Below are 22,354 nucleotides of genomic sequence, written 5' to 3'. Positions count from 1 at the left end.
AGCAGGTACAAATGATCCCAAGCTACAGATTTGACCGCACAGACCAGTTAACAGAGACAGATTGGTCAACCAGAGACAGACCGCCATGCAGACTTTTGTTAGTTTTGTAAATGGATATCGTGCCAATTTAGTTTTTCTTGGGAGTTTTTCCTTGCCCGATTGAGGGTCTAAGAACAGAGGGTGTGGTGTGGTTTTGTTTCCTTTGTTAACTGTGGGCCTGCAAAGCCCAGTGATTAAGGGCTATACAAATATATGATACTTGACTAACCTGAGCTGAGAGAGAGTCCTTTCTGCTGGTGAAAACAACCTCGCCGGAGCGCGTAGTGGTCATGCCCGAGTTGGAGCTGGGGTAGGTCTTCCTGGGTGGGGGTGGTGGAGGGGACTTGCTGGCTTTCTCTGACCCCAGCTTGGTGAGCTTTTCACTGGACACCGCTGGCTTGGTGGTGGGGGGACGTTCGGCACTAGCCTTGGTGGGCCTCTCCAGAATAGGTTTGACTGGTTTCTCCAGCACAGGTTTCGGAGGCTTCTCTGGTAGTTGCTTGGCTGGTTTCTCTGCGGTAGGCGAGGACTGTGGCTCATCTTTTTGGTAAAATAATAAACAGAGGCATAAGCAATAACTACGTACAAGAGTACATTCCATGCAGAGAGACTCCACAAACCAAAAGTTTTACAAAGAACCTGTTACATTGTGCTCTTATGACAAAGTATGACATAAGAGCAAAATGTCTGCCATGTGAATGCGGTCAATTAGCAGTGATTGGGACTAGAATCTGTGCAAGATGTCTACCTGACGGTGTCTCCACATGGTTTGGGGAGTCTGTCTGGTCCCCTGTGGCAGCAGGAGGCACTGTTGACTTATCCTCCACGTCTAGACTGGGTATGCCCTTCATCATATTGACCTGGGCATCATGGAGGATCTTTGCAAACTCTTTGCCATCATAATGACCCATGTTCTGCCTCTTCTCCTCCCACTCCCTTTCTGCAGCCTATCGGGTTGAGAGGAGGAGAGAGACAATTAAAGACAGAGGGAGAGAAGGGATGGAGAGAGAAAGAAATACGAAGACGGGGACATTTTTGTAGCACATATCACCCACACCTAAGTTACAGAGTGCTTTACATAAAAGTGGAGAATAAAATCAGTGAACAGAATAGCAACATGGTAAAAAAAAAAAGGCTTGCCATATGGTATATAAATTATAGAGTGCAGTGTAAAAAAACTAAAGGAGAAATACATAAACGAGAAATACATAAATTAAGAAGCAATTTCGAAAGAAGTGAGTGATTTACAGCCTAAGCTCCTCAGGCAAGATCGTTCCAGGGCTGACAAGGAGCCCCGACACCAAAGGCACGGTCGGTCACCCTTTGTCTTCAGACATGACTCAGGAACAGCCTGCAGGTTTCTACCTGAAGACCTCAGGCTGCGCACAGTCAATGCTGCTCTGTCTATAGTTAGCCTATATTTAACCCATTCAAACCGGGAACGCACCTCTGTCATTTTAGATTTCTTTGGCTATTCAAAAATAGCAGATCTACAAGCTCATAGCGCGGCACCGAGTGCCGCGCTATGAGCTTGTAGATCTGCTATTTTTGAAAAATCAAATGTGGGCAAATCTTTGAATATATATTTGATATTTCAGTCAAAAAATTTCCCTTTAAAAAAAAATATATATATTCAAATATTTGCACAAATGTTCTAGATTTTTCAAAAATAGCATATCTACAACTTGTATATTGCTATTTTTGAATAGCCAAAGAAATCTAAAATGACAGAGAAACGTTCCCGGATTGAATGGTTTAAATTAAAACATGACATTGAACGATGTCTTCTAATCTAGCTAGGTGACTGAGCATACCTCTATGGACATGGCTCGGCTTTTGCCCTTTCCCTGGCTGCTCTGGAGTTCTTCTATGACCAGATTCTGGCTGCCGCTATTGACGGGGCTGACGGGGGCCTTCTTGTTGCGGGCGGGGCTAGGCGGATCCGAGGCATCAGCTCCTTTGGGCGAGTCCCGGCCTTGGCTCTGGCCAGGGGGGCCGGGGCCGGGGCTGGGGGCACCTTGCGTGGGGCTGGGGGTGAGCGGGGGGCTGGGCTGGGTTGTCAGCGCCGCCGACTGCTGGCACTGCTGCATGTGGACCGGGGAGCTCTGGACGTGATGGATGACCACCGGGGAGGAAGGCATCACCTCCGACCTGAGCGTGGAGGTCTGCGGCTCAGGCTGGCCCGAGGCTGGGGGTGCGTCCACAACATGCGGCCCAGACTCAGATGCTACCGTAGTAGGGCCAGTTTCCACCGGGGCCGCTTTTAATGAAACGTTAGTGGGCTGATCGGATGTCTTCTGATTGATCTCGGAAGCACATCTGAGGATTGGAACAGGGGGGAAAAGGTAAGAAAAAAGAAAATGAGTTAAAAGTTCAGGTTAAAGATGTTGATGCAGGATGTCATGTAGGCTCTATGGAGATCATATAAGAATGGCATCCTTGTTAGTTTATTCTCCTCCGCTTAGTAATATGTTTAAATTCAGCGGGTCGTGGCTCCTCCCCGAGGGGAAGAGGCTCGCGGACGCGGCGAGGCGTTATTGAAACAGAAGAATGACATCCAAACAAGCATGTCCTGATTAGAAATACAAAGGTCACTCTGCAAAAGTCCTAAAGAATACATTTCATAAGTGAAAATGTTTGTATAATGAATTCAGCAAACACATAAATAACGAAGGGGAAAAAACTGTAATGCAATGTAGATGTGTTCGGCAACATGGCGAAGCTGAGTTGAAAAGTCATGAGAGGGGAGCAGAAAGGGAGAGTGTGGCGTGTCTGTGACTGACATTTAAATGGAAATTAGGTGCTGCAGTTTTTCCCCCGAATTAATGCAGTGGTTCGGTTCGCTGGAGATGATGGCACTGAATCAAGACGGACGCTACGCTCCTCTGTCCACGCTGAATGACCCCTCCCTCTGATAGGGTGAATCCCCGCCTGCCAGTGTAATCAACCCTGCAATCTCTCACATCGCACATTCTGCTGAACAGAACCTCTGAAGTGCTTCTGCTGTCTCGCTCCAGTCTCTTGTCTCTCTCATGCCTGATTTATATTGGTTGCACATCGTGTCGCACAGTTTTTTCGCTCTCCTTTTTTACTTTTTTTATACAGGGTATAAATGTTCTTTCGCTGAGCACAAACGTAATGTTCTTTTTCAGCACCGCCCTGCTATGCACTCGTACAGTTCACACCTGGTAGCTGCCCAGTGCATCCACAGTCTTATATTGTTGGCCACTGGAGCGTGACCCCTGTAGTTGGGGGTTGAGTACCTTGCTCAAGTGCGCTCAGTCGTGGAAGAAGTGCTCAAATGTTTTACTTAAGTAAAAGTATCAATACCACAATGTAGGAATACTCTGTTACAAGTAAAAGTCTGTGCTCCTTTAACTTTTGAGTCCACTTCTGCCCAAAAATCAATCGCCTTACCTTCTCAGGCTGCTGAGTGTCTCTGTGAGGCTCTTGACCCTCTTCAGCATGGTGTCCAGTTTGTGGGGTTCCTCTTTCAGGAACTTGACCGCTTCCACCTCCACCCTCAGCACCGCCCGCATCCTGGTCTGTAGCGCGGGAAACTCTCCTGTGTGATGCACAGGAAAATGCAATCGATAAATGTCTTTCATTTAAGAGAACCATTTAAGTGTGGCAAATACTTTGAGTAAAAAAATATATATATAACATTTGCAGTTATAAGTTTGTATAGGAAGGGGGCGTGTCTGATAAAAATGTATATCAAACATCTAAATACTTAATCAAGCAACTTAAAAACTGTCTGGGGTGCTCACAAAAGCCTGAGTAGACGTTAAAACGACCCCAAACATGTTTGAAAGTGAAGTATCCCTTTAACTCTTGACTAGCTCTCAGCCACATTCTGTTCATCGAGACAGTTTTGGAACATGGTCATTTGCAAAGAAGCTGTACAAAGATTTGACTGTTGGGGTTGCCTTACCTTTGAGCCCTGCCAGAGACTCTCCGACCTTCCTCAGAGTGACGGCTCCTTCTTCTACATCCTTCAGGGTCACCGCTCTGTTTGCCCCACCCGAGTCCCTCTTCAGAGAGTCCACAAACTGCTCCAAGTCACTGCAGAGACATGGAGAGAGACCACACTATATGAACAAATCATTGTTGAATCCACATACCAAAGCGACCGAAGGAGGAACAAAAAAAGGTAATACAGAGTCAACTGCGCTTAATTCCCATTGCCCTAATACAGCACAATTTTGCTTTTCAATTTGGCTGCCATTTGTTGTTATTATACCTCTTTCAGAGATGTAAGACTTGACAACGAGAGAGAGAGAGAGAGAGAGAGAGAGAGAGAGAGAGAGAGAGAGAGAGAGAGAGAGAGAGAGAGAGAGGGAGAGAGAGAGAGAAAGAGAGAGAGACAGAGAGAGAAAGAAAGAAAGAGAGAGAGCCTCTGCTTGTAACATTCTATAGCAAACAGCTTCACATAATAGTTGCATATTTGGCTTTTACTCATTATAAACACTAGGGGGCAGAACAAACTCAGTTATCCTGGGGAATGACATGCATAGAATGAAGGACATGAGGGCAGGTACGAATCAGCATTAAATAAAAGAGAGAAAACCTTAAAAAGCAAATACATATGCAGAATGTGAAAGGAAAACTTTTCCACTGCACCTTGCATGTTCTTGTCTGTACGAGACAGCTTAGAGTAGACACGATTGGATACTCTTCCCAAGACCCCAAATTGTGTTAACATTGAATCTGGGCTTATTTGTGCGAGAGCACTTCCTCGCATAGAAAACACTGCAGGCTGATACACAGGCCTCCCCATGGCTTCTGAAACTGCCAACTCCAAGGGGAAATGTGGACCATGATAACATTGTGTGCCGTGCTGGATCGCATGAGAGGGACTAAAACGGTGCTTCATTGTGGCACAGGTACCCTTGAGAAACGGTCCTTTATTGAACTCCCCTAACAGGGACTGGGAGAGGCAACACATAGAATGTCAAATACACTGTTATGACGGGGCCTCTTGGTCGTAGGAGTAATGATGGGAAATTCCAGATGAGAACAAAGCAAGCAGATTTTACTTTAAGTCAAGACCTCCACAGACAGAAAACAACGGATACATCTTTAACCCAGCTCTATGGAGAGAGTCAGGGTACAGTAGTCTTCCAAAGCCATGCAACACCCGAAAGGCATGGGGCCACTACTTTGTTGGGCGACTCTTGACGCGTCTATTGTTCCGTTCACTCTAGTGGTCGACGTAGCAAACAGCTACAAATCAATTTCAACGGAAGCCAGCGATATGAAGCCACACAAACTGATGCTGAACACTTGTTGCTATGTGACCGGTACTACAAAAACAAAGTAACAAACTAGCTTAAACTTTTTTTGGCAATCCAATGACGCAGTGAAGTGTCAATCAATCATGTGTTTTTGTTTCACAATTCCCACTTCTATTCCTGCCGTTAACCAGTTCCCTGTGCTATCCCCCTTTTCATTTAGGCAGTGTGGCTAGAGCAACACTTCAACAGCGACTTGGCGACAGTGTAGCTGACCACTCTTGGTCATTTTGTAGCTTTAGTTGCTAGTGTGAACGCAATAGCTTGTAGTTGCATTGTATTCTGTGTTTTCTCATGTTTTAAATGTGGTTTAACTGTGCTAAGCTTTGTCAAAGAAACAATTGTGTTACGTTGTGACAGTCAAAGTTATTAGAACCCGACTTTGCCAGATTTTGGGGTCCGTTGACGATCCCAATGTTGGAGAGTCCTAGACTCTCCAACATTCATAAATAGAGAAGAGAAGATTTGTGTTCAACAATTCTAAAGTATTCAAGAGATTTCAAACACTTTCAAGATTTTTCAAAAATGTTCAAAAATAGCAGGTGTACAAGATCGCAGCGTGGCACAAAGTGACGTGATGTGAGCTTGTATATCGGCAACATATGTTTACATGAAATATATAAACGTATGTTGCTATATATATGGCTAAAATCTAAACTGAGACAGATGGTTTCCTGGGTTAATGTTTCCTGTATCTTGTTCCTGTACCATGTCTTGTTGACATTCACATGAAATGGATGGGATCCCTGTCCAGGCTTGTGACTTATGACTCATTTCACAGACTCAATGAGACGGAGGAGGTCTATGGATCACATGTCCACTCAGACACACTCCCACCACAAGACAGAAACTACAGTGACCATAATCACACGGCAGGCCATACCATGTTCAAATTACCTTTTATGTAGGTCATGTTATGATCACTTATTAGTGCCTGCCTGCTGCCTTTATGTATTTCTATCCTTTTATCCGATTTTGCACAGGATGAAAAAGGCACAATGTCTTATGAATTCTGTTCTGTAAGTAAGTAATTAGTCATAAAGGCTACAAGGGAATGGAAATGGAGAGTTCTCTCTTTGCACTGTTGCCTGGTCTGATTATTATAAGCCACATTGGGCTTGTTTTCCTTCTTTTTTTTTATTTTATCCAAATACATTTTTATATTAATTTGTAGCCTATTGTGTTCACAATAAGCTTGTCATATTAGTCAGATCCGGAATAGTATATGAAAGCCATTTAAAATATGTATACTATTGGTACACACTGGCTGCTCCCAAATAATTAATTACATCATGTTGCGACAACGCTCCTACGTGGTACACAGACAAACAGTAGCACATGGGTATAATAAATTGGACAGTTTTAGGAAAGGTCTATAGCCTATGTACTCACGTTGGCTGTTATCGTTCTATTTCCACCGTTCTAATGGATTCCAGGGGTGTGTAAACATCTCTGAAGTTGCTCCATAGTTTCCTCTGAAGTGACGCAGTTAAAGTTAACTTACATCCATATTGTCCCCGTTATCTTTCATCATCCACCTTTGTTCAGTAATCCCGAACAGAGCTAAACTTTAAGTTTACATCAATCAAAGCCTCTCAAACCCAGACACATTGCTGCGATGCGTATGTGCGTCGCCTATACCTACCCAAAATAACAGACATACAAGCTATCAACGGCGCTGCATCATGTCGTGTCGACAGCTTACAGATCTGTTATTTTGGACAGCATACAATGAGGCGCGCCACGGAGTAGCCTATCACTAAACCAAAAACATTACATTACGTGGTCAACAACATAGCCTACTAGACATGTAACTTGCTTGGAGCTTTTAATGCAGTGGTTCTCAACCTGTGGGTCGAGACCACAATGGAGCACCCAACGCCTGGCGAGCTTGTAGATCTGCTATTTTCACAATATTTATCTGTGGAACCGAGTCAAACAAAATGGGGGGGTCCCCAGTTCAAATATGGTTATTTTGGGGGGTCATGAACGTAGCGTTTACGCGGGGAATATAATAATAATATAGCAGGCTAATATATATAATATAGGCTATAATATAATATTCACCCGCACGTCCCGCAGCATGGGTTTAATGAGAGAGCAGCCAAAATGAAAATCACACTATGATCCGATCATCTTATAAAAAATGTAAGTGCTTAAGATTTTAGCCCAAACCCAACGGGACCCGACCCGGCCCGTCGGCACCGGCTGAGCTGCGTCTACGTTTTTTTTACATCCAAATAAATTCACATATTAATTAATTTGTAGCGTAGGCTATTGTGTTCACAATAAGCAACTTGTCATATTAGTCAGATCCCCAAGAGTATATGAAAGCCATTTAAAATAGTTATATATTCCTACACAGCTGATGCCAAATAATTAATCAACAGGGCAGCGCAACGCTAAAGTAGCCTAGGTCAAATCAATCACTGTCTTGTCATGACGCAGCAGTAGAGAGCCCCCTTTAAAGTTTAAACCATAACATGACATAAATAATGGATCTTCAGAGCTTTCTTCATGTCTTTTTCACCTCAAAGTAAATGTTGGATTACTTCTTCAAATGAAAGCACAGGCAGCGGCCAGAAGGTAACATTGGATGGATGTGATTTCTCCATTGCAAAAATCATTACGGTTATTCTATGAAACATATATTTCATAGAATAACCATAATCATTTTTAAAATGGTTATGGGGAAGTGTATATATTTATATAGCCCTATTTGCTCCAAGCTGTTTTTTAAATAAAATATAGACTGTTAGGGTAGAATGACTCCTGTTCTTAACGAATTACCAAGATTTAATGAGAAATAAGGCTTCTTTAGAAAAATGACTGACGGGCTGGGCTGGGTCTAATTTGTCAATTATTAGTCGAGCCAGGCTGAAATATTTAGGGGATATGAAAGCTCTAGTTAGTAGTTTGAAGTGCTCATGTGCTCTTATAGTTCCTTCTTTTTGTTTTCATAGACCTGCGGACTGCGGTTGCTTATTTCTCTCCAAGGCTGGCAACATGGCTCATGGTCCAACGCACAAAGCCATTGTAGTGTCTGTGTGCACTTGACGGGTGATTTTATAAACCAGCGGGTGCTTTTAGAATCCACTATCCCCCCTCCCCAAGCCGTACCCATGTGTGGGTTGAGAATTTCAATGTGGGGGATATAGCAACAACACGCCCACGGGCACACCTCCATGCGCAAATAACGGCGTCGGCATAATGGTGACGGGTAGAGCAGGTGCTAGAATAACCTATTGGGGCGGCGCAGGTCCATTATCCCGATTTAACGGGGAATTTTTGGCCACAGAATGGGGCCGTCAAAGCCCATCTGTTGTCCTCTTTATTTCTGGCTGTTTTGTTTCTTTGTACACTTGAAAAGTAGTTGTACTTGTACTTTTGATACTTAAGTACATTTTAACACCACATACTTTTGATACTTAAGTACATTTTAACGAAACACACTTTTGATACTTACGCATGTTTAATTTGAGCGTCTTGAACACTCTGACTCAAGTGGACTTATGGATGATGACTTAGTAAGATATCTTTACTTCTACTCAAGTACTGTATGGCTTTCAAGTACCTTAATATACGACTTCTATTTTGGGCATTGTGCTCATTATACTGTAGGTGAAAATGTAAAATGTTCCAAAATGTAAAACAATGTGATGCCTTGTGAGCTTGTAGATCAGCTATTTTCGTTGTGTTACACCATCCATCACACAACAAAGTATAAAATAGGCTAAGAGGTTAGAAACTCCACTGTCTTGAGCTTCAGGTGCGGCTACAGTAATTTAAGAGCTCGTAAGCGGTGGCAGATTTGGCACCGCATCCCCACTTCGTCTTGAAGCCAAGCCTAATTAACCAGCCTTATTTAAACCACTGGCGTTTCGCTGACTCACAAACTGGCGAGGCACCAACGGTAACACAGAACTCCATCCACAGTCTTGTGCCTGTACCTCTCACGCTCAACACTCTCTCTCCTCCTCCTGTTGTAAACTGGGAAATGAGCTCCTACGTTGCAGCATCCGGAGCAATTATTTGACCTCTCAGTGTAAAAGTGGGTCCATCTTTCCACTCTCAAGAGTTAAATGAACGCACTGTATCACTGCTTTCATCGGGGGCATATGTTTATCGCCGTCTCTAGCAAGACAACACCTTTGACCTTGCCTGTTAAACATCGGCACTAAACAGATTCAATTACCGTTCCCTGTTGGCAGGGCCGAGGCGAGTGAGTTACGTTGGTTGCAAAGGCAGAAAATAATTACTCCACACAATCTGTTCAATTGTCTGCCGTGTCTAAATGAAGAGGCAGCCATTGCCTGCCTGTGTAAACGTGTGGACTGCAATTTGGAGGGCGTTGGCTCATCAGCGAGCATAATGGGAGTGAATGGCGCAGGTGAGCTGGTGAAAATGAAGCCCCGCGGGGCATTCCGGTACATAGAAGACTCCTTGGCTGCAGTCGCAGGTTTGTGTGAGGAGAGTGGTGTCGGAATAGATTTGTGACTGAGTCAACGGAAGCTCTGGTGGTGGAGAGGAGGTAGCGATGTTCATAATAATATGACCCCACACTGTGGCAGTGGTTCTCCAAGTTGGGTCCGGCGGGGACCCCCTGCAGGTTCTTGAGGGGGTTTGAGTGGGTCCCCCCCAGCAAAATGAGGAACATTTGAAACACTTCAGCCATGTTTTGTTCTTTGGCTATTCGATGCGATCGGTGCGTTGTGAGCTTGTTGATCTGCTAATTCTGTAAAATGTTGATGAATCTTGACAAAATGTTGAGTCTCATCTTATGGGGTCCCTTGCACAAAATATTTTGAAATGGGGGACCCTGGGCCAAATACATATCAATTGGAGGGTCGTTGACAAGAAAATGTTTGAGAACCAGAGTAGGGGAACAGTGAAATATACTAACTCTGAGAGTATACGGCGGCAGTATATAAAGAGAATGAATGAATCCCTTACCTAAGCTGCATTAGGACTCTCTCCTCCAGACCCAGATATTTGTGCCTGTCCTCCTCCACCAAGGCCCTCTGTCTCTGGACGGGGTCCTCCACGCGCCGCATGGCCTCCGCCAGCTTCACACTGATCTCCTGCTCCGTGTGCTTCAGCTGCACGCGCAGCGCTTCTTGGTTGTGGAGCTGATGGACGCAGCAGACAGGGGACAGACAGGGGACACATGGATTATCTCACGAAAATGATAAATGTTGTTAATTTAGGCCAGTGGTTCTCAACCAGTGATCTGGGGACCATCAGTGGTCCTTGAGGGGGTTCCAGGTGGTCCCCAGCTAAATGATGGAGAGTCGGTAACCAAATGGACCCTTATAGATCTTTAACTCTTGAGAGTGTAAAATTAATTTTACGCTCTCAAAGAGTTAAATTATTGTTAAACATCTGCATTACTTAAAGATGGAGTGCCATGATATTTTTCAACCTTAAAACCTGATCATAAGGTATTATTATTATGTAAGGATTTTTTTCAAAAAAATAAAAAGTGTACAGTAAGTGTAAAATGTTGTTTTTATGTGGACACGCCTCCAGTTCATTAAGTATACCTGGTTCTCACCTTAGCACCTCCTCCACCACCTTAGCACCACCCACCTGTCCTAGTCCCTCCTCCTCCTCATGCCCACACCTGTTGTGTTATGATAATGAGGGGGAGGGTATGGCATTGTGATGTCACAATGCCCCTGTTTCTCTATTGGCACTTTTGACCCTCAAGGTTTCAGCCTCCAGGAAGAAACTCCAAATAGTCAGAGAAGACATAAAACACCATAAAAACACCACCGGGGGGCTTAATGAAGTTCTATCAACCTCATAGACACATGAAAAACAGAAAAAGTGCAAAACCATGGCACCACCTCTTTAATTTACAAGAAGTCTACACAATTAGAGAATGTAGAAGAATTGTTATTTTGATCAACGTTTGCCTGTTGTCTCTCCTATGGTATCAACATGGTCATGGAATTGTGAACAAAATCATATCCAACGATAACAAAATATGTTTGGGTCAGACAGGCTAAATCTCATCAAATGGTGGTCCGTGGCTCAAATGCCGAATAAATAATGGACCCTGATATGAAAAGGGTTAAAAAGCACTGGTTTAAGCCAAGTCCCAATCTTTGATCGGTGAAACCAGCGTGTTTTTAAAGTGTTAAAAAGAAAACGGACTTTAAGCGTGAGAACAGAACTGTCTTACCTGAAGTTGTCTCATCTGTTGGAGCTGCAGGCGCAGGTCAGAGACGTTCCTCTTGCAGTGCATCAGGTTGACCTGCAGGGGGACTGGGCCTCTCTCTAATGGGGCAGCGCTGCTCTTTGGAGCCAAGACAGGGGAACCACCTGACCCCAAAAAGGTTTATAATAATAAAACATGAATATAAAATATACACATATATGTTAAAACTTTAAAACAAGTTCCATTGATCCAAGCCGGAACACAATCTATTGATTGATCATTAAGATAAACGGATGCACGCATTTCATCTCATCTGACAGGGTGGTCCGGAAATGGGTGGGCACGCAGAGAATTTCAAGTGGGCCCTGGTCCAGAAAAGGTCGGGGAAAAACACTGCTGTAGGATATTCATGCGGGTCAAGGATTTGAAAAACACCTTTCCTCTCATGATGTGCTGAAAACCTGAGATGTTATCCCATTCATCCAATTATAGTGCATTGTGCAAAACGGGACACTTGGCACAAACAAGTGGTCAGATGCACAAAATAAATAATGATACCTTGAAAGGAATGCCCAGATTTCCACGTTCCTTTCCTCCACCTCGCTCTTGTGTCTGACTTTGGTCTATACAGGGGTCTTCAACAGGGGGGCTCAGAGTTACTACAGGGGGGCCGCCAAATCTTTGTGTGATAGGATTTTTTCTTATTTTTTTACATTAACCACTTGAACCGTAGCATCCCTATTCTGAGGAGAACTTTAGCCAAAAATAGCCAATCTACAAGCTCACAACGCCTCTGCGAGACTAAATTGTGGAGAAAAACTATTGGCTACTCTAAATTAAGAGAAAAAAATCACACCCTGTGTGAAGTGGGCGGTGTCTTGCTAGCTAATCACAATACTGAATGGAGTCAACCAATCATGTACAAAAGATAAATACATTTATTGAAACACTCTTTATGATGGACGAAACCATAACTCGAAAAAAACCAAGTTTTGGTTTTTTTCGAGTTATGGTTGCTTATATAGGGCTATGCACATGTGTCATGTGACACTGGCCAATCACAGTCCTGAATAGACTGTGATTGGCCAATCACAGCGCAGGATAATTCTACAAATTTCCTGGGCCCAGATCTCAGCGCAGGAAAATGTACATTTTTCCAAATCTCACTTATAGGGGCGGTTTCACCGCCCAAAAATACAACACTGATGATAGTACTGTCAAAAAAAGTCTATGAAGCTATCTATGAAATCAATTAAAAAGTTTAATCTGCAATACCATTTTATACAATATGTAGTGTGTGTGTGTAGGGGGGGGGGGTCTTCATCTCTCTCTCAGCTAAGGGGTCCTTGGCCTGAAAAACGTTCAAGGCCCCTAGTCTATGAGTTATTGCCCAGGAGACAGAGTGCAAACATATTCGCCCCAGGCTGGCCGGACTTAATGTTCCTTCCTAATGTTTTGTAATGAGGGCCTTGTGCTTTTTTCTGTGGCGTCTGCTTTGCCACACCGCACCACAGCGGCAGACAGCCACTTAGGCTTAGGCTGCCTGGCAGCACCTCTGAAATGAACGGCCGTCCGCCCCGACCTCTCTGTGTTTCAATCAGAGCTACAGATGTGCAAAGGGCTTAAAACCATGGAAACCGACAGACTTAATGTTTGTGCGGTGGGGGCTGAGTGACTCACAAGGCTGCCGGTAATAACAGTTAATTTGACACAATTCACTTTCATAAAGCCTCGCATACATGGGTGAATGATGAGGCTTTTTGGCCAATACTGCCTCAAAAATGGACAAGCCGAATTTTACTGCAGTCACTTAATCCAAATCCTTATTACTGCTTCGATGTTTTCCATTTTATACCAGTTTAACACTGGTACCTTCACTATATTCAGAGGTAGTAACTTTCCCATAACTAATGAGGACTGTCCTGAACTAAGCTGACCGAGGCAACCCGGGTCCCCATTGTATGCTAACCACTAAGTCCACTGGTAGGGACAAAGTACCTGTCGAGGGAAAGTTTCTCTAGTGTGCTCTCTAAATACTCGCCCAGCAGTGGGGTGTAAAGAGAGAAAATACCTTTGTCTTAGTAATCCCCAAAGTCTATTCATTCCTGTCTACCTTAACATGGTGACAGCTGACAGCTAGACAGCTGCACGGACCTGAAGTGCAGGTTAGAGTTTTTGCACAGGGGTTCCTGTGTGACTAATACACGTCAGGAATAAGATATCCATCAATGGGAGTAGCGTAGACCGAGTGGTTACAATGAGCCAGCGTTTCGGATCACATGGAGGGAGCACAGCCAATTCCTTGTGATCTGCGAACGTGATACCAATGAGGCAGCCGGGTACAGTAGCATAAATCCTCTCCTGTTTTGGAGATTCATCCTAGCAGAATATTTGCATGGGCAATTCCATCTGAACCACATGAAGGAATCCGTCAGATGACATGAGATTAATTCGTGAGAAGCATCAATAATGTTCTGCTTTCATTCCGCCACTGTTGAGATTGCATTTCTTCCTATCAGACACATCTGCCCACAGACCACTGCAGAGATGAGATTGAACTGCTGAATCATCTTGGCAGACTGGAGAGGTAATACTTCTGCCTTGTTTTAGCTTTCGGTGGGTTGTGTTAGCTTTGGTGGCTTTCTATTTTTTCCCCCCTCTTAATTCCCTTTAACTTGAATGTATCAAAGAGGGGGATTCGGGGGGTGGAATACGAACCGGTCGGTCACAAGCACAGAGGCAAAGACTTTGTTTTCGTCCCAGAGCAGTGCACATGGCAGACTGCGCTGATGGATGGCAAAACGCGTGGGCTTGTCTGCTCAAGACATCATGGGAAAACTGTACGGGATGGGGCCAACTTTATGATTTAGTTGAGAACAACAAAGACACTGACCTGAGCTGTGTGCACTGTGTGCACTGTGGGCTGGGGATGATGTCTTCGGTGGTCTGTCACTGAACCCCAGAGAGAGAGAGAGAGTTTCATCAATGCAGGGTCTTAACACACAACAAAAGACTTTGACAGAGACTGATTGATTAGAGTTAAAGTTAATATTAGTACAAAACGAACACATTCGTATGTAGAGTATGATGAGAAAGACTGACAGAGAGGTTAAAATGATGTTAGCAAGTTTTAGGACTTTACACATTCACCAAGTCAGTTTGAGAGATTCATTCTAATCACATTGTTTTTTTCCCAGACTGTTGCTCAAGCAAACAGCGTTAGCTCGATGTCTCAGTGGAGCAGCTTCAAATGCAGCCTTTAAGTTGCAGCCAGATAAATCATAAAAGATGGCATTTATTATTCTAGAGAGCAAACAGCCACAATATCAGAACCACTGTCCGCCCAACAGTATTTCCCCCTCAATGCATGGCATTTAACCTGGATGTGTGATATGGCCGTACTAATAGAGGCACAGCGTTATCTCCCACAACCGTGTCTGGATAGCCACGTTTTTCATTTGAAACTCAAATGCCCTTGATGCCTCACTCCTCTCCTCGCCTTGCTTACCTGAGAGGTTCCTTGGTGCCACTAGTGTTTGGCCCCTTTAAAAGTGCATGCTGAACAAGGCCAGTCAAGCTGGCAATCTGTTGCTCCATAGCCCTCATTCGCTCTCTGCAGAAAACATCAGAAAATTATACTTTGAATACTGGGCCAGAGGGTTGCAATCGAACTTATCAATTATATAAAAAAAAGAATTTGGGGAGCAAATTAGATAACGAAAATAGCAGTTATTTTCACGATGCAACGCGCTGTGAGCTTGTAGATCTGCTATTTTCGCTGTCTAGCACTCTTAGCATAGAACAGGGCTTGAGTGGTTAATCAGACTAATTGATTTAGTTGATTATAAAATATCAACAAGAATTTTCTTGATATATTTATATATTTTTTTACAAATGATCAAAGAAAACGCGCTTCTCGGTTATCGGATTAATCAGAAAAGTAATTGATAGAATAATCGCTAATAAAAGAATGGATAGTTGCAATCTCAGTGGGCCCTTCTGGAGATTAGACTATTGTTGCTGTCGGGCAGAAACCTCCATAATTTAACTTTTGTGTTTTTTCGTAAATTAGTGCACTACTTGATCATACTACAGCGTCACACAAAACCATCAAAAGTAGCAGATCCACAAGTTTGACAAGCGACGTGTTTTGAGCTTGTTGGTCTGCTACTTTTGCTATTTTCTTATTTGAATCCTGAAAAGTATGACGTTTCTAAATTGCAACAGGGGGATTGCATTGAAACTGTTGACTCCGAAAGAGCGGTGGTCTGTCTTTTGAAGCGTGCACTGGCCCTCTTAAAGAATCTAAATGGACACAACTAAATGGAAGTCAAAACTAAGACTGGGGGGGGGCTGTCTGCTGAAATAGACCCCCTGGGGTTAACAAGGCTGGCCGGTCAGGGGTCACACAACCGCATGGGGGACGTGGTTTTTCTCTAAAACAATCGAGTGTGACACGAATTGATAGGCTCCCGGCAGGGAGTGGAGTGGAGACAACCTCATCAATTCTCATATTACTCAGCCTTAAGAAAGCTGGTGACCACAGGGCGGGTGAATCGTACACGAGGAGGAGTGGTTGGTTGGTGAGCCTCGGGGTTTGGAAATAGAAGCCCCTTTGTTGTTTTTTCTCCATGTCATCACCTATCTATTGGTGGAAGAGGACCAGGGGGAGGGGCCACCGAGGACACATGCAGAGTGTGATTCTAGCCGTGGCATTTTTAATATCCAGCAAAACGGTGAGTCAACTGACACCACAATAAGACTTTGTGCACACAGCGATGCCTTGCCTTAGAAAGGCTAAAGCTGAATTCTAATACTCAAATTTCTTCTCACTCACTCACACTCTGTCCCTCCAGCTTGGCAGTGTTACGGTGAAATTGGTGACCTGCTAAAATATGTGACAATCGTGTAGACATCACAACGTCAGTGTCCGAACGTAAACGTCAGTGTCCGCACGTTGAACCTAGCTGTATTTAGGCCACGTATTTAAAGACCTCCATGTAAGTTATGGGAAGTCCACAAGATGGTCACATATTTCGGCAGGTCACCAATTTCGCCGTAACACTGCCATGCTGAAGGACAGATGACGAAGCGAGGAAGCGAGGAGGCAGAAATTTGAGTATTGGAATTTGACTTAACAGTCCTGCAGTCTAGATCAGTGGTTCTCAAAGTGGGGTTCAGGGTTCCTTGAGGAGGGGGTTCCAAACGGACCCGTCCCTTACAGGCCTGCAACTATGAGAGTGTACAAATGGAACCATTTTGTTCACTCTCAAGAGTTATGGTTGTCCTTGAAATAATTGTTTGTTCTAGATCAGTTATTCTCAATGTTTTTAATTTCCATTTGATACCAATCTTTATCTCACACACAGTAAATCCTCAGTGTTATTTAACTCTGAGAGTGTACAAATGGAACCGTTCCATTTTGGTTCCAAAAGTACACTCTTGGAGTTACAGACCCATAAGAGGATCCATTTTGGACCCTGAACCAGTGGCCTGGACGCAGCCCTGTAGATTTGAACACTGACACTATGGCTAGAGAGAGAAGAGAATGGCGTTCGGGAGCATGTTTATTTTGAATGTGAATTACAGTACTTTCCCACTCAAATTCCTCTACTATTTTCCCAGAACACGCCGTCCATGCCATTTCGGGAAAGGGTCTTGGGGCTGCCCAGGTGGTCTGCCCGATCTCTGTGACTGATTGGGCTGTCCCGAATACCCATCTGACCTGGTCAATATTTTCTTTTGGTTTTCCTGAGTATGCACGTTAGTCCCCCTTCAGCCCACTCCATTTTAATGTGCTCCACAGAAACCACATTTGACTGGCTAGTTGGCAAGCGTCCTTCCTGTGTTTATGTGCTCTCGCAACTCAGTGAGGACCTTGGCAACACTGACCCAGCAACGCTAATGACTGACCGTCCACATGGACAAAACTAAAGCAGGACAATTTGTTATTACAATGACAAAGTTCATGAAAATATACAGCAGGAGATGCTGCTATCCTCTTACTGTGCTTCAAAAGGTTAAGGGTCTGTAATAATCAACGCTGTGTCGGCTGTAATGTTGGGATGAAGACTTGCTAATGAGCTTGTTGGATAAGCAAAGCTAACTGCACTCGGCCCGGCGCTAGCCGACAACGGTGGGGGGGGCGGGGGCCTAAGTACGCAATTTATTTGGCGCACGCCTTTTCTTTTCTTCGCAGTAAAAAAAAATAAGATTTGTTTTTACCGACAGCAGCTGAAGTCCTTGTCATGTCTGTCTGTCTGACACAACACCACTGACCACTTTCTTAACACGCTGAGGAAAGCTTGATGCCGAAATGCTATTAATTAAAAAGTACCACAAGGTTTGTTTTTTTAACTGGCAGTCTTGACTTAGGGGGCGAGATGGTCCGGTTGAAGGGGCGACGCCCCCTCAATTTTTCCATTACTTTTTCCATTTTTAAAAAATATATATATTTTAATGTTTATTTTATTTGAAAGTGAAATATCCCTTTGAGAACCACCGCAATAGAAACGCCACACAGGCTTCTGTCATTGTATTATTTAAGTGTACCTATAGGCTCGTCGTAGGAGCAAAATGCATTCTACTGATCAACAGTTCAGACAAGAGACAGGGCGTGGCCATAGTGTTGGCCCAGGTGATGGTTGATGAGACAAGAGTCTGAGTCGGGCCATCTTAAAAAGCATGACAACCCACAGTACAGTTAGGGTGATACTGGGATGCAGAGTTAGTCCATGCTCCCATGCGATGTCGTCTCCCCCCCCCGCCACCCTGAACACCCCCCCCCCAACCCTCCCCCCCGCCCCGGTGATGCTTACCGGTTCTGTGGGTCATTGGCTTGCGGAACGGGTCCTCCCGGTACGTGGCCTTGCAGGTCACCAACAGGTGGAGAAGGTCCCGCGTTGTTGCGAGGCTTCGCCCCCCCTGCACCCTCCTCCTTTCTGAAGGACTGACGCACGGGCGAGCAGCGCTCCAGGGGCACCGCGTGAGGCGGCATGCCGTGCGGCGGCCCGCCGTGAGGTGGCCCGCCGTGAGGTGGTCCGCCGTGAGGTGGTCCGCCATGAGGCGGCCCGCCGTGAATGTCAATCATCCGCATCTCCGTCATCCTATGAGGGGACGGGGGCGGAGTCTTGGACCCCAACGTGGGCAGTGAGCTGTTCCTGGATTTCTGTCGGTACAGAGAGGGGTGATCCATGGTGTCCGTGGGGCTGGGCCCGCTGTACCCGCTCGACCCCGTCGAGCGGATGGACGCCCGATGGTAGCCCCCTAGGCCGTGCTCCGGTCCGTCGAGCCCCCCCGGGGGAGGAGGGTGCGGCCCGTGGGCGGAGGCCATCGCCATCCTCGATTCCTGGAGCAGGTACGGATCGGCGTAAAGCGCCTCGTTCCCCCGCGTTAAGCTGTGGCTCTTGCCGCCGATGTCCTCGTCCGGCTTGACGTCCCTCCTCTCCAGGATGGCGCTGGGGCACGGCGAGACGGAGCGCGCCGGAGGGTTGGCGCTGGGCATCCGGTCCCTGGGCATCGTGGCGCTACCCGGTACGGAGCCCTGGCGCGGGCCGAAGGGGATCCTGGAGGGGGACGGGGGCATGGAGTGAGGCATGGGGGGAGACATGGAGCCCTGCATGGGATGGTGGGGCGGCGGGCCAGCGGGGGGCTGTCTGTGAGGATGAGGGGCCGGGCCGTACATCATTTCTCTGTGCATCTGGAAAAGAACGAAAGCTTTGTTATCGGTCATAGATACACTGGAACTTCCTTTCCAAAGCGTTGGATAATAAATATATTGAAAAACATTATGCACATATTCACTTCCGTTAACCCATTCAATCCGGGAACGCATACTGTGTCATTTTAGATTTTTAGCTATAACCATTATTATATACTTTGGGCTGTTAAAAAATTGCAGATATACAAGCTCATAGCACGGCACTCGAGCTTGTAGATCTGAAATCCTTTTGAAAAATCTTGATTTTTTTTACAAATCTTTGAATACATATATATTTTTTAACATTTTTAACTTAAATCTTTGCTTCTGGGGATTCTACAAATGTCTTTATTTTATTTTTTTACTTAAGTTGCTATAATATCAGTGGTTCTCAAACATTTTTCATGGACCACCAATGTCCTGATCTATCCACTGACTGATTCAAAATATTTTGTTCCAGGGAACCCCAGAAGCAAAGATTTTAGTTCAAAATGTATATATATATTCAAAGATTTGCACACATTTTCAAGATTTTCTTTTCAAAAATAGCAGAACTACAAGCTCATAGCTTGAGCTTGTAGATCTGCTCTTTTTGAGTAGCCAAAGAAATCTAAAATGAAATAGATTAGTTCCCGGATTGAATGGGTTAAGCACAGACAGTGATCTATGAAAGGTGCTATAAATGAACAAAGCAGTCAATGGAATTAGTCACTAATTAAACACTAATATAGGTGGTACCATCACAACGCTGAGGAAGACCTGTTAGGTTGAAACGCGTCCGTTGCTCTGCCCGTGAAAAGGACATTTATTGTGTGCCGACTGTTTTCTCACTTTCACCACCCAAGGTGTCAAATTCTAGTTTGGTATCTAAAATCTATATCTCTAGATGATATTTCAGCACTAAAATGCTTCTCAAATTCTGACCTGGCAAATGAACGAAATGTTTCAAATTCATTCTCTGCCTAATTCTGTGGCTACTTTCATATATTCCTACCCAAACCTTGCCAGTCTACCAAACTTTAACAACTGTCAAATCACTCAGTCAGATAACCATGCAGTGACTATATGCTCCTGCCTAGGAGTACTGGCTGTTATGTTTATATCCTGAATTTCTGGAGCTGGGTTAGCCCAAAACAAAAACACCTATTTCTGTTGCTTTTCAAAGAAAATATATGGTCTGCAGTCTTTTCCGTAGTAGAGAGGTAGTTAGATAGCAAGGATACTACTGCAGTAATATTTATCCAGGATTCCACAGAAATTCCAGCATGTAATATGATATCCCCCCGGCTTCTCTTTAAGGGTTTATTTTTTAGATGAAAACAAGATCTGTCTGGATAAGAATTAAGTCTACATTTTTGAAAAAGGTTACAGCGATTTGCATTGAGCATTTCTTTAAAGATTACACAAGCCCTGCGAGCTCAATTTACTGTCTCGTACATACAGCTGTGGCTTTTCTAAAAAACAGTTCACATGTGAAAACACTGAGCGAGGGATTTCAACTATGCACCTTAAGGGCTACAAAAGTAGCCGGTTAATTTGCAACAGGTCCGTTCAGGAACCTTTCTTTTCATACAGGCAGCTTCACTGGGCAACTGTGCCTTAGGCTGACCACCCATAAAGGACCCTTAAGGGCTTACTATACTGTATATACAATGAAGCTAACTAAAATATCTGTTCCGGTATAGTATTCTCAGGCTAGGCGGTAACACTGCATGGGGTGTCTAAGCATGTACAGATTGACAGTCAGGTAGTAATTCTACCTGTGGTACTTGTGGTGAGCCACCTGCTGTGCAAAGCATGATGGCTTTTGCCATGACTATAAACAATTATCTTAGCCGCAGTCTTATCCACTATCTAATCTCGCAGATCTCTTCCTGTGCATTCACCTCAGCTGTTTCCTCTAGGCCTTTCGATTTACTGACAGTTACTGAGAGGGGTCGGGGAACAAAGGTTTACACGCATTGTAGGCCTACAGTGCATTTGCAAATGCAAAAATTAAACTTCTTCTAGATTAAATACTTCAAATTCAAATACGTCTCAGAAATAGGGCACTGCTTCATTTATATAGAACCAGTGTTGCAATGGCTATTTTTGGCTATTTGTCATATGATACTGTACAGGGCCTATGGGGTTAAATACAGTGTGACTGACAACATCGTGACAATTTTCACATGCAGGGCAGAACATAATCCATCTTCCTTCCTGACTACCGTCTACCTCTCTAGTCCTGTCAAACAAATAAACTATTGTTCTTCCCAGGTACTGTATGACTCATGGGGTACGCCCACATTATGGGTTGAGCAAGTACAGCAAAAAGCCTAAAGACAGGACAGGAGTTCAGCCTCAAATTATGCAACTGTAGCTTTGAACAAAACACTTTTTGTCATGTCTAGGCTACCATCTTAGAATTGATGGCGGGTCATTCACCAATTTTATTGTGGAAACAAGAGGGTGTGGCATTTGAGACTGTATGTACTGTAAGCGTGTGTGTGTGTGTGTGTGTGTGTGTGTGTGTGTGTGTGTGTGTGTGTGTGTGTGTGTGTGTGTGTGTGTGTGTGTGTGTGTGTGTGTGTGTGTGTGTGTGTGTGTGTGCATGTGCTTGTGCTTGTGCTTGTGCTTGTGTGCTTGTGTGCTTGTGTGCGTGTGTGAGCGCACGTACGTGCGTACGTGCGTGCGTGCATGTGTGTGTGTGTGTGTGTGTGTGTGTGTGTGTGTGTGTGTGTGTGTGTGTGTGTGTGTGTGTGTGTGTGTGCGCGCGCATGCATACGCTAGAGCACTAGGTGTAAATCAACAGCTTTGTTATAGCAACAAAAACTCTGTCTTGACTGTGGGAACCGAGGACAAAAGGAAGGTAATTAGCTGAAAGCACACCGTCTATAAATATGTTAGCAACAAATTGGTTAAAAAAAGCAACAAAACCTGCACCAGCAGGAAATAAGTCAGTGGGACAATGCTGGGCTGTTTGCCTGGTGAAACACAGTGGTGAGTAGGGGTGCAGCAGTTAATTGAATTCATTTGATTGAGTATAAAAAAATGATCTTTTAACAAATAATAGGTTTTCACTATTTGTGCATAACAAGATATATAACATCTGACTTAAGTGTTTAATGAGACTATCGATTTACCGAAGTTGATTACAAAAATCTATTAGATTTTTTT

The 22,354-nt window shown here is 44.4% G+C and overlaps 1 protein-coding gene across 12 annotated transcripts in view; it reads right to left on the bottom strand.

Moving 5' to 3' along the window:
- The window catches only part of kiaa1217 (KIAA1217 ortholog), a 165,732-nt gene that overhangs the window by 9,309 nt on the left and 134,069 nt on the right, over positions 1-22,354 (bottom strand). For 11 of the 12 annotated variants that reach the window (XM_080417701.1, XM_080417695.1, XM_080417697.1 and 8 more), the window contains 10 exons: positions 18,315-19,195; positions 15,005-15,109; positions 14,390-14,448; positions 11,521-11,660; positions 10,287-10,462; positions 3,974-4,104; positions 3,457-3,604; positions 1,854-2,358; positions 788-986; positions 269-579 (listed from right to left, as the gene is read on the bottom strand). In XM_080417701.1, the coding sequence (XP_080273827.1) occupies positions 269-579; positions 788-986; positions 1,854-2,358; positions 3,457-3,604; positions 3,974-4,104; positions 10,287-10,462; positions 11,521-11,660; positions 14,390-14,448; positions 15,005-15,109; positions 18,315-19,195 (2,655 nt within the window). The remainder of the gene's footprint in view (positions 1-268; positions 580-787; positions 987-1,853; positions 2,359-3,456; positions 3,605-3,973; positions 4,105-10,286; positions 10,463-11,520; positions 11,661-14,389; positions 14,449-15,004; positions 15,110-18,314; positions 19,196-22,354) is intronic. The other variant, XM_080417700.1, reaches the window with a different exon arrangement.

This window comes from Gymnoscopelus braueri, assembly GCF_963280865.1.
Source record: "Gymnoscopelus braueri genome assembly, chromosome: 21".
NCBI classification, from domain to species: Eukaryota; Metazoa; Chordata; class Actinopteri; order Myctophiformes; family Myctophidae; genus Gymnoscopelus; species Gymnoscopelus braueri.
Note: the sequence above shows the minus strand (reverse complement) of the source record. Positions and strands in the feature narration are given on the sequence as shown.